This window comes from Miscanthus floridulus, chromosome 10 (genome assembly GCF_019320115.1).
Source record: "Miscanthus floridulus cultivar M001 chromosome 10, ASM1932011v1, whole genome shotgun sequence".
In the NCBI taxonomy this organism is placed as follows: domain Eukaryota; kingdom Viridiplantae; phylum Streptophyta; class Magnoliopsida; order Poales; family Poaceae; genus Miscanthus; species Miscanthus floridulus.
Genome location: NC_089589.1, coordinates 13577531 through 13590495, shown reverse-complemented (window position 1 = coordinate 13590495; position 12965 = coordinate 13577531). Strand labels below are relative to the sequence as shown.

General features: G+C 47.1%; 1 protein-coding gene and 1 pseudogene across 1 annotated transcript; both read right to left on the bottom strand.

The window, feature by feature from the left end:
• Window positions 1–7946, bottom strand: part of LOC136487691 (suppressor of mec-8 and unc-52 protein homolog 2-like) — a 60420-nt pseudogene extending 52474 nt beyond the window's left edge.
• Window positions 7947–10741: 2795 nt separating this feature from the next.
• LOC136487690 (probable ribose-5-phosphate isomerase 2) lies at window positions 10742–11940 on the bottom strand. Its single transcript, XM_066484789.1, has one exon. The coding sequence runs from the start codon at window positions 11857–11859 to the stop codon at window positions 11077–11079; it is 783 nt and encodes a 260-aa protein (XP_066340886.1). The 5' UTR covers window positions 11860–11940; the 3' UTR covers window positions 10742–11076.
• Window positions 11941–12965: the final 1025 nt, after the last annotated feature.

Genomic DNA, 12965 nt, shown 5'->3' with positions numbered 1-12965 from the left:
AGGTGCAGTGGAATCGTTATACAGAGGATGAGGCTACTTGGGAAAGAGAAGAGGATCTGAGAAAGACTTATCCTCAACTGTTTGAGTAAGCAATCACCCGAATCTCGAGGACGAGATTCATCGTAAGGGGGGTAGAATTGTAGCATCCTAAAATTTGCATTCTTTTAAAATTAGTAAATATGATTTATTTAAGCAAATGTGTGTGCATTAAAAGTTAGGGAAATAATAAATTTTGTGGAATTAAAATTTAAAAATAAGTTTAGAAACTTTTTGATGCATACATGCTGCTGCATATCATTTTGTGAATGCTTGGAATTTGTTAAAGATTTCAAAAAGAATTGAAATTTGAATTTAAAAAGGGTTTTGGAAAATAGAAGAAATAGAAAAGAAAAGAATCCTTTTTCTTCCCCTTTCATGATTTCGGCCCGCTGGCCCCTCTCCCCTTTCCCCGCTCGGCCTGGCACCGCAGCCTAGCCTTCCCCGCCCCGTGGCCCAGCACCCCGCCAACCGCCAGCCCTGACGCGCGCCTCGGCCGCTCGGCCCAGCAAGCCGCGCCGGCCCATTTACACGCCAGCAACCGCCGCGCCTTCCCCCGTGCCCTGCCGCTGACGCCCGAGCCCCGCTTGTCGGCGCTGTCTTCATCCCCGCGCAACTAGGAACCGCCCGGCCAGGCCGCAACTGCCGCCCACGAACGGCATCGTGGGAGCGCCCCCCCCCCCCCTCATGCCTCGGCCGCTTCAAATAGCAGCCAGACCCCCGCGCGCACCCGGCTGCCCCCTCCCCCCCCCCCCCGCTCTCGTCTTCGCGCTTGCCTAAGCACCGAGGAAGCCCGTAACCGCCGCAGCCGTGGTCACCGGGATCCGCCATCGCCGAGCTCGGAACCTCCGCGCGAACCACCGTCACCGAGCCGCCTCCGCTCCGATTTTCGCCATGGTGAGCATCTCCGTACTCTCCCCTCTCCTCCCATGCTTTTCGTTTCTCGTTTCTTGGCTTCTCGAGCCCTGGCCGCGAGCTCCGCGAGCCGTGGTCGCTGGCCATGGCGGCCACCGCGCTAGCCGCCGTTCCCGGCCGCCGTAACGGTTTGGCCGAGACCCTCTTCCTCCCCCGCGTCCCCCGGTGCGCTCAGATTTCCGTTTGGTGAACCTTAGCCTCTAACCGTGGGCGACCGAGACCTCCACGCCGCCGGTAATGGCGCCTCACCACCGGCGTCACTGTGGCTGGCCAGAATATTCTCTCTCTCCCTCCCCAGGTCTAATCTGAACCGCTTGTTTCTAATCCAACGGCCGTGATCAGCCGATACCCCTTCGCGTGGCTGTTTTGCAAATGAGTCCCTGGACTTTTCTAAGTCCTAACCCGCAGTCCAAGGCGTATTTCCCCGAATGCGCAATCTCGATTGGAAAGCGTAAACTTCACGGTTTAAGTCAAAAATACGTTTTCAGTATTTACAGAAATGCCATTTGAACTGTTTCGCTTATAAAATTGTCGTTTTAGCTCCGAATTGATCCATTCAAATCGCGTTAGCTTCGTAATTTCATAAGCTACATGTTGGAACTACTGTTAGTCAAGTTTGTAACTTTTTAATTTCATGATTAGATTTAATTAAATATATGGCTATAGGAAAACCCGTTTAAATTATAACTTTCGCATTTTAGCTCCGTTTTTCGTGAACTTCGCGTTGACGTGATCGTAGCGAGATGTAGATTATGTTTACAAACATTTTATCTTGATTTCAATACTGTTGGTGTATAGTTCTAATGATAGGAATGTTTGCTTTGCATGAATGCTTTTGGAATGTTGTATGTTGCTGTGTTGGTCGCGTTCAGACGGTGAGGAAAACGTTGGAGACCAAGAACTCTTTGATGACCAGCAGGACCAGCACGAGTTTGTGAACCAAGGCAAGTATAGCATGAGCCTTCCTTGATGTCCTATTTCACTTTAATCAATTACTCATTTGCATGTGTCTAATTTTGATACCCGTAAGGACATCCTAGTGATTGTTTATCCTGTTCCTTGTCTCCTATGGGTTAAATGCATATGGGTAGATTGCTAGTGCTCTAACTGAACTTGACATACATGATGATGAATGATACTATGGAACAAAGTGAGTAACATGATTTATAACAACTATTCCATAGGGCGAAAGTGTAAATGACCTTTGTTCATGTTGCTCCTGGCCCTCCATAAGGACTTATCTGTCGGCAAAAGCTGGGACTGACAGTGCAACCGGGAGAGTCATATGGCTCTGACTTTAGCTCAGTAATAGGATCTTTCCTAGCTAGTTAGAGGTTACCTTTTTGGCGCAAATGGGGCTTGCCACTTTGGGTATAGGGCTGCCTCTGTTCCTATGAGTATAGCGTTGATGGATATGTGCCATAGGAAAGGGGGGTTCCTACATCTACCTGCCAAGGAAACCTAGCGGCCCTAACTTGTTAGGGAAACCTATGAAATGGCTTCATAGTGTACCCTGCCCTGCTCACCTTGGTAGTGACATGAGAGTAATTAACCCAGGGCATATGGGGATCACGACTCGCGGTGAATGTGCACCACCTCTGCAGAGGGTAACAAACTGTTATAACAGCCGTGCTCACGGTTACGAGCGGCCCGGAAAACTCACAGAATAACTGGTTACTTGTTGATGATCATTTAAAGTTGTTCAATGATGATATATGGTACACTTGACTCTGATATATGTTCTTATGGGAATTAAATGGGAGCTTAAGCATAACTTGTTAATACCTAAGAATAAAAGCTTGACTTACTAAAAATGCTAACTACAGTAAACCAGTGTCAACCTTTTGAGCTTCATAACCCCATGTTAGCTTGTTAAGTACGGGATGTACTTACACTTGTTTATTTTCTTTACTTGGATAAAAATCCCGGATGGGTAACAGATGACAACGAGTATGAGGATTTCCTGGAGAATTTCTAGGCTTGTGGTCAACCAGTTGACCTTCCCTGTGATGAAGCCCACGAGAGTTTATTATCTTTTTATTTTCCACTGTGTGATGTAAGACTAAGTTGTTTTATGGATCTGATGTAAGGACACCATGATGATACTTTCTGTAATTTGTCAGCTTGTGTGTGTGATTGATCCCTTGGCACACGCGAGTTAGTGCATTCAATTTTATCCTTAAAATTGGGTGTGACACTCTTTCTGGACCAACTTGTCAGGATTTCGTTTTTGGTGGAGGAGGTCCTTGCACTGCACTGAGTCCAGGACTCAGGGGCAGGGGCTTGGAGCCCTAGTTTGGACAGGAACCTAGGTCCTCAGGACAGGAGAGTGATGGGTTGGCCCTACTTATACCTTGGGTACAAGCGGGCGCGTGTGTTTTCGGGATACCCAGCAGAGGGACATTGATTCGTGAATTGTCGGGTAATCCGGTACGGCTTGTTTCGTGTCTAGCATCGTAGTAAGAACTGAAAGATGGAAGATGGAAAAAGGAAATCCGATTGCTTATCACCTGCTTGAAAGTAGCACAGGTGCTTACATAGAATGGTTAGTTAATGAACCAATGCGGCTATTAATAAAAATCGAATATAAGGACGCACGCTTAGTAATGCTTCCTACAAATGCAATAAACACACAAGCCAGATAGCCTTGCATATCCTTGGAGTCTTTTCTTTCCTCCTGTCGGGTCAGTCTTGCTGAGTATAATTGAGTACTCAGGGTTTTATTCCCCCTGTTACAGATGACAGGTGGAGGCTAAACCTGACTCTTGTGTGTGGATTCCTCCTGGTGGACTCAGAAAGGATTTCCTTTACGCTGCGACCATAGTTTTATTCATAACTCTCATCAAATATTTTTTTATAAATGAAAGTTTTGGAATCTGTTGTCCTAGTTTATTTATCAATACTTCATCATGCCATGAATAGATAATTATTTCCGCTGTAATTCTGATCACATGTTTATATTCCGCTGTTTAATTAAACTGTTTATAACTCTGATAATATGATTACATTTTGATGTTATAATAATAAATATTATACTCTGATGTTGTATTAAAAGTGATGTAAGAAATGGTTAAGAATGATGTAAGCTTTATTCTCTCATTTGTGATCCTGATGGCAAAAATGTGGACTTTCGGTTCTCCCTTGGGGTGTGCCCGATAGAACCGAGTAATTTAGTGTTCTCTCCTGAGTGCTTAGTGTCTAATGGAAGACGAGCACTCCTGGGAAGGCATTAGATTAGGCGGTTCTGCCACATCGGACCTTCTCGACCTCTAGAGTGTGAGGGAGTTTGTCAAGCTCGTTGAAAGCAATGGCTAGATTGGCGCTTGAGTCTGGTAGACTGGCTGGTCGCCCACTATGTCAAACGCCTCCTCTAGATTACTTTAATGGCGGGGCGGCCCGCGACCATCTTCGTCGGCCACTTGGGTTGCTTGTGCGTCTCGGCGACGTTGGTGATCGGCGTTCTTCGCTAGACGAGCTTCGCGCTCTTCAGCGGTTTCGTCGTCCTTGGTGACGTTGTCGTGGCTGACGTGGAAGATCATGCCCCTAAACCCCAGAGAGAAAGCAGGGCAGCTCGATGCGATCTTGGTTGAGCCCTCAGAATAATCATCGGGGCTCTCGTTTAGAACTGTTATGGAGAGATTCGATTGGAAGAGAGGGTTCATCCGAAAGCTGGCGAACAGCCACCATGTGGACCACTGAGCGCGGGCTGACCAGAGTCAGTCGGGTCGATGATGTAGAGGTCGGTGATGTGGTCGATAAAGAGGCGGTGGATGGTGTTCTGGTACGTAGATCCCGCACCCTCTAGCCCAAAGGGATAGGGCTTCGGCGGGTAGCAAGAAGTGGTCGGCGCCGCACCATGCGCCCCTCTGGAGTAGCCGTGATCACCATATCAGAATATGGCCGCCTTGAACGATGTGGCCGAGCAGGTCGCTCGGTTGCAGTGGCTTGGTGATCTTGAAGTATGGGAAACTCGTCGCTCGCTCTAAATTGATCTGAGACCGAATCGAAGAAGAGCTGACATTCCGCTAAGCGGTCTGTGACCCGATCGATAGATCCGATCAGATCATCATTGCTGATGGATCTCTTAACCCAGCGATGGGGTGCCGGGATCGAAGATATCGTTGCAAGTGTTGGCGTGATTGGCACAGGGTGATCCTGCACCGTCTCCATGATCTCCCCGTTGCCATCGGGGCCGATGACCCAGGTCATGAATCCGACCGTGAAGATCTAGCCCGGCTCGGGAAAGGCCATGGAGCTCGCGAAAGTGACCATCTGGTACGCCATGAATTCAGCACGCACACCCCCTACCTGGCGCGCCACTGTCGACGAAATACATCCAGCAGTCTACCAAGGGGTATGCCCACGATAGTAGATGAATCGGTAGAGGTGCGCGTGAGAGAGATGGATGATGACACGGAACATGAGAGACAGTGATTAGACAGGTTCGGGCCGTCAACTTGACGTAATACCCTACGTCCTGTGTCTTTGTGGATTATATTGCGTATGATCAGATGAAAACGAGGGGTGTCCCTACCCGCCTTATATAGCTCGAGGGTAGCGTTACATATCGGTTGTTTCTATCCTGATCGGTTTTACAAGATATGAAGTTACAGATATTACGGGATCTGGCATATCCGAGCAGGTTTCCTAGATCATCGAAGATCTTCACGTAGTCTTGCGAGACACGCCGACCAGTGTTATGCAACACGACGTCGTCTCGTAGGCTGGGCCTCCACCAGTGGCGTGGCCCATGTGCAGTCTTGTGGGCTGGGCCTCCCCTAGCGACTCGGCCCATGCACAGCACTGCTGGTACTGGGGGTTATACCCCCACACTTCCCATCCTCTGCATCAGGTTTCTTTTCAATTTCACTCTGCACTTTGTGAAGTAGAGCATAGTCCAAGCCCTTGACCAGATGTGTATGCTCCAAATCACCTTAAAGCATGAATTGGAAATGGAATGTCAATCAAACATTCATAAGACAAAAAATGCAAAAGCAGCATCTGAGTTGCCAGATCACACCATACAATGTCACTTCTCTAACTTTCTTTTTTATTACAAGAATTCAATGACAGGCTGATTAGGCTATATTTAAAACTAAATGTTTACATTTCATTCAAGAAAATGACATCCTCAAATTGAGGACATATGCATTTACCAAACATAGAAGACTATGTTAAACAATTCTCATTTTGCAGAAGTCATGATTCAGATAGCTCAAGCACAGGTATGCCCACTTCTTCATACATATCAAAAACCATAAAAAATAGAGGTAACAAATAGACATGCCAATTCCCCATAAAAAGGGAAATCATTCCCTTCAAGAAGAAGTATAGCATTAGCATCACATAACCAACCTCCAAGATATTTGCTTTTCTCAATTGAAATCTTGTGTGCATCTGCCAGCCTGTAACAAAAAAAGTGCAAAAATTAGAATTCCAGAAAAAACTACAATTACACATAGAAGTGTCTGAACCATGTGATCTGTTACCTCAAATCTGTTCCAGGAGGTGCCACAGCATGAAATGAACCAAGCTCTGTGGGTTCATAGTCTGGGTTTTGATCTTCACGGCGCTCCTTAGCACGATCAGGATACCTGGGTGTCTCTGGTTCAACCTTTTTCTCCTCTCTGAAAGGGAAGACCAGAAACGATTAGTTTGCATCTAACTTGTCATTGTCACATACTTCTTTCACATTATTACCATTCTAAAACATATCCTAAAAAAACTGCAAAATGTTATGGATTCTGCCCAAGACCACAATCCCTGAGCGTGGCGGCCCTGCATATTTTCAGAACTCCCTTAGTTGAGCACTTTAGCCATTTAATAAATGTGGTTCTTGGCACTTGTTCAAAACAGAATTTCCATAAAAATGGATAGTGCTTTGCAGAAACACACATAGGCAGCAATCTGTGTTATTTCAGAAGCTTACAGGAATCAAAGAATCACCAACAAAGGATGGGAGGTAAATCCATGTAGCATAGCAGCCCAACTAGTAGGTGATTAAAGGGTTAGGGTGAGAGAAAAAAAGAAATCAGCAGTGATTGCTTACTTTAGATGCAGACATTCATGCAATCATGTTATAATAAGTAACGAACTCAGGATACCATCAGACTTGTGGACTTTTGGTTTATATAATAAACAAATTCCGTGCATAAATATGTATCAGAAATATGTAACATGAACAAGTTCTACTCCTTCAAGTCTGATTCCAAAGTCTGCTCCATGTATGGGAAAAAACAGCTACAATTACAAGTACAAGTGAGGGTATCAAAGGACAAGACCTAACTAGGTTCCTTCTTCCAGCTTTTATTCTATTTTCCAATCCACAATCACATGGCACCAAGAAATGCGTGGAACAAATGAAAAAAAAAGTACTGTAGAGTGCTTACTTCCGCCGCATCATCTTCTCCTTGTAGTAATTCTTCTTGGACAACATCTTCTCTTTCTTTTCTGTACCCCTAGAAGCATTGGGGGCGGGGGTTAAAATATAGACGACAAAATTACAGAACCAGCTCACATACTCGGGAGGGCTCTTACTCGGCAACTTGATCCTACGGTACCTGCTGGTACCGCGACGGCAGTCGACGATGGGAAAGTGGCAGACAACGGCACTTGACAGACGGGACCATGCGGCGGCGGCGGACGGCGCCGCGGCGGGGAGCGCACAGCGGAGGAAGGGCGGGCCGCCCGTGGGCCGTAGGGAAACGCGCGAGGTGGAAGGAGACGGCGGCACGGCTCGGGCCTCGGAGACGGGAGGCTGGACGAGCTGGCGGGAGACGGCGGCGCGGCGGTGCCGAGTGGCTTTGCCGATGCGGTCCTCGACTTGGCTGGTTTTTGCGGCCGCAACGGAACGGAACGGAGGTCGGGACGGGATCAGGATTGTTCTGCGTGCCGAGGCACCCGACGACACGTACGTAGTCTAGTCCGCTGGATCGATATCGGACGGCCCAAACCAAAACAAGCGAGAAACGGAAGATCAGACATTCGGACGAGTTGTCAACGACGATAGATTGTACCCCCATACCAAAAAAAATAGGTGCATTTCTAGATAACTATTTCAAGTTTAATTAAATTTGTAAAAATAAATCAACAATTATTTTATATTATAAGTATATGTGCAATTTGTAAAAAAAAAATAGTCAGACTGAATAGTATTTTACTTAGCACCGTAACTAGAAATGCACTTTTTTTTTGGACAGATGGAGTACATGTATACTTGGTCGGTAGAAGCCACATAATATATTTAGGTATACAACGAAAATATATTTCATAATATATTTAGTTCAAATAAAATAAAATAGGTTTGAACTAAATCAAATTTTCTAGGTTTATAGAAAATAGTATTAACATATGTATTTTAAATATGTTTATTATAAAAATATATTCTATGGTTAATGATATTTATTACATATAACATTACAATATTTTTTCACATGGGAGTATGTTCAGTCAAACTTGAGATCGATTGATTTATGGAAAATTGAGATTAACAAGTTTTTTGGGATAGATGGAGTGCTTAGTATTTACGGGCTCTGGAAAAGAACCAAATATTTTTCTCGTTTAGTACAAGACAAGATAACCGATGTTGAAAAAGATGCTCCCTGAAAGGTTGTTTTCTCCTTGCCTTTAATGTAAAACTAAGACTGTTATATCCAGAAAAAATGTAAAACTAACACAAGAAGAAGCACATTCTTTAGTGATTCAGGCTGGCAGGCATGCAGAGTTAAACATGCACATAAATCTACCATCAGTGGAGTTGCTTATTAAAACATGTTTCATTTCACATTCTTCAGGTTGAATGCACACGCTGTTTAGCAGATGGTCTCTGCCTAGCTTTTGGGAAGCCAAGAACACAGTGAGATCACTGTCAAAAGGCTTCGCTAAGCAAGCCAATTTAGCTAGATTTCATTTGCAACCGCTAGCACAAGCAGTCAACATGGATCATCAGAGCAAAAGGATGTAGCTTCTCTCGGGAAGGTTAGGAGCATCAAAGACCCTGCAGACACGCTGCTCGCCCTTGGCTTTCCTCGGCATCAATCTGATTGTGTCAGGCGCGGTGGCAGCATGCGCAACAGGTGGCCACCTGCTGGTTTCTTGGCATCGGTTATGAATATACAACCACTTGGATCAGCAATCACTGGAACACAAAACGAGACATCTTATAATTTGAAATTCATCAATCAATAAACTCTTGGAATAGATACAGAGCTAAATAGAAAAGCTCACCTTGGAACTCTTTAGTGATCTTGATAAGGTTGTACAGCATCTGTGCTAACTTTTGCTACAATTTCATAGCAGATACCCATAAGCAAGCATATAAATGGTACCTTCAACTTGCTTACGAGTTGTGACTGTACCTGATGCTCAGTTCACCCCTGCCACTGAAATCAACACGGAATAGTGTGATTAGCCTTTCACAGAATCCACAATCTGTCACCACTGAGTGAAACATATAATCCGTACTTTTCAGCCTGTTTTTTCAGCCGGAACAGTGTTTTTCTCTCACAACAAATCAGTAAAAACATTGTTTCGGCTTGTTTTTTCAGCGAAGCGAACGGGGCCATAGAATATGAGCCAATTGGGTCTTCTCTGACCTGCAAGACAAGCAGATGAAGTCAAATTAAAAAGCTAGAACTGAGCTCATCAGAAATATAAAGAGCTACAAAAGTGCAGCAAGGGTCAATATTATCACTGTGGCTGTTCTAAAAATTCAATAATCTCTCTATTTCAAACTATAGGTGATTTTATCTTTATTCTAAATAAAATTTCTCTAACCTTGACCGAGGTTATAGGAAAAATGCGCCATCTGCAACATCAAATTGGTTTCATTAAATACTCTATAAAGTGTCTTAATACTACATTTATTTGAACTTATCTGTTAATATATTTTCTAAAAACTTGGTCAAAGTAATTTGAAATGGGTAACTAGTTAAGAGGTTTCTTTACTTTGCTGGTAGACAGGTACAGCACGTGTTTGCGAGATCGTTGTGATTTATACAGTATATACACAATAGTAAATTGCTCCCAGCAATAGAATACTAGAAATCATTGTTTAACCAAAAGGTCAACATCTAGGACAGGCTGACAGCTTTTGCCCAGAATGACTTCTTCCTCTTATTTTCAAACGTGAGGACGTTCTAATCTTCTGTTGTTTTCTTCCACAATCTTCGGAAAAGCCACTGTTCAGAAACCCACATGTTTACATTATAGAACTCAAGTAAAGATGGAGACTTCTTTCATGACATTGGACCATTGGTTTAAACATATAGCGATCAGTTTCCACTTTTAAAACTTCTTTTGGATGAGAACATACAAAACATCCATGAACTTCAATGCCACTAACCCAGTCTTATCTTGCCAAAAAAAGAAGTTATATCACTTCTAAAGGTGTTATATCAGTAACGAGGGAACACAAGCACAGCAAGAGTCAAGATGAAGAACAGGGGAGGCAAACAAAGAATCAGGACATCAGGTATGGAGGAGATGGCAGAGCTCATGGGGCTGACCTAACGTGGGTATAGCAGAGGAGACCTTCTCCCTCGGCTGTTCCTAAAATGCGTCAACAGCACAGAGAAATGGCGCAAATTTATCAGCACGGACAGAGAACTGAGAAGTAACTGATTTCAGTACATAACAATTGGACAGTAGTGTGAAAGAAACTGAACCTACAGAAACAGAACAGCTTATGGCGAAACATACTCATTTGGGTAGGGTGTGTGCAAGACCATCAAGATCTAGAATCTCAATTAAGTCTGTTCCAATCAGCAACAATTGCAATCCAGTGACTCACTAGCACAAAACACATCCACGATTCCAATACAGTTGCAAAATTAGCTGGTTTAATAAAGATCATGAGAATCACTGGTAGCAAGGTTCGATGATAACATCAGGATGATGATTAACATACTCCATAGTAATCAGCAGACACTCAAGTATAGGAGGACGACACGATACAACTCCAACTTAGATAAGAGTAGCTGGATGTTGCACAGACACAGGCTAATTATTGCTTGTCGTCGTTGTTGTCGACGATTGGCCACGTCGAGGAACATGCCATGCTCGACGACGCCGTTGATCCAGAGCAGGCGATTGCTGCTTCGAAGAACAAGCTACTTTAAACTACTACTACTTCTTCCTGCCCATGACTGCGACGGTGCCGTCCTGGTTGGCGACGATGACGGTGGTGGCCATGCCCAGGAACATGCCGTGCTCGACGACGCCGGTGATCCGGAGCAGGCGGTCGCTGATGTCGCGCAGGTCGCCGCGGATGCCGTCCTCGAAGAACATCTCGACGATGCAGTTGCCGTTGTCGGTGACGAAGGGCTGCTCCGAGCCGTCGTCCCCCTTGGTTTTGGGGACGGTCCTGAGCCTGGCGTGGAATCCGGGCAAGCCGTCGAACAGGTTGCGGATGAGGACCAGCGTGTGGGGCGCGCCGAAGGGGATGACCTCGACGGGGATGGCGCCCGTGCATCCGAGGCGGGGCACGAGCTTGGACTCGTCGACGATGACGACGAATCGTTCCCCGGCGCCCTCGATCATCTTCTCGCGGAGCAGGGACCCGCCGCGTCCCTTGACAAGGTTGAGGTCCGGGTCGACCTCGTCGGCGCCGTCGATGGAGAGCGCGATCCTGGCGCCCGAGGCGGCGTCGAGCGGGAGCAGCGGGATCCCGACGGCGGACGCGTGGGCCTCCGTCTTGAGGGAGGTGGGCACGCCGGCGACGCCCGGGAGCGCGCCCGCGCGGAGCAGGTCGCCCAGGCGGTCCAGCGCGTGCGCCGCCGTGGACCCCGTGCCCAGGCCCAGCGTCATGCCGGGCTCCACGAAGTCCACCGCGCGGTGCGCCGCCACGCGCTTCAGCTCGTCCTGCGTCAGCTTCCCCGACGGTGGCGGCGAGGCGGCGGCGCTGCCCATGGCGAGGTGGGGAGGGGACGGGGAGGAGGGGGCGGCGCGGGGTTCTTGGGAGGATTGGGATTTGGGAACGGGAGGCGGGGGTGATTTCGGGAATTGCGTTTCTGAGGAGGGGGAGGGGGATTAAAGATATGAAGGCACGCCGAATCGGCGGCCTTCTAAGGTGTCCACGTAAGTTCTTTTTATTTGATGCGTTAGATCGAAATTCCACGGCTCAGATGAGATAGATGAATCAGCTGCAAGTGTACTCATTAAATAAAGTACGGCGCTTGCTACATGCTGGTCGGCACGCATCCTCGCATGCCGCTGGGGCGTTGCTTGCATGCATGCAAAAGCTGCTCACAATTGCTTGTTTGACGAATAGCTGGTTGCCCGAAAAAAATATAACGAAAGCCCCACCCTTCTCATCTCCCTCCAGTTCCATTGAATGCTCACGTTTCTCTCTCCTTTTTAAGTCTCAGATGTCATCCGGCGAGGAGGCACCGGTGGCGGCCTGCTGTGGTGCTGCCTACACCGCTCCCCCACCGGCGAGGAGGCGTCATGGGACAGCAGCTTCGATGTCGGTGCCGGCTCTTCTCGCGTCCGCGTCCCTCCCCCTCCGATGGCAGCGCGCGGCCCGTCCCCGACCCTTCCCCGACCGGCGACGCACGGCCTCGCCCCTTCCTCGACCCACGGTGGCGCGGCCCCGCTCCTTCCCCGATCCACGGCGGCGCTAATCCGCCCCTTCCCCGACCGGCGGCGTCAGCCCTTCCCCCACGCGCGCTGGGAGGGGGATATTTAGGAAAGGGGGGAAGTGAATGGGAGGGACGAGGGAGTCGGGAAAGGGGAGGTGGGCAGCGCAGGGATAGGGAATCAAATCGCCGAATCGGAATGGTGCGGCGCAAGCCGCGTGCCGACGATTTAAAGGCCTCGGAATGCGGGAAAGCCGCCGTGATAACTGATAGAGACAGTTCCTTACACGAAAAAAAACAAATATCTAAATTCTGGATATAGCACTAGAAAAGTTAGGGTGCCGTGCGTGTTTAGTTCCACCCCCAATATTTCAAAAAGTGCTACAGTATCTGTCACATCAAATGTTGGCGGTCCATGTATGGAACATTAAATGTAGA

Coding starts and splice junctions, on each gene's coding strand:
- LOC136487690 (XM_066484789.1), bottom strand. CDS start 11,859: ATGGGCAGCGCCGCCGCCTCGCCGCCACCGTCGGGGAAGCTGACGCAG.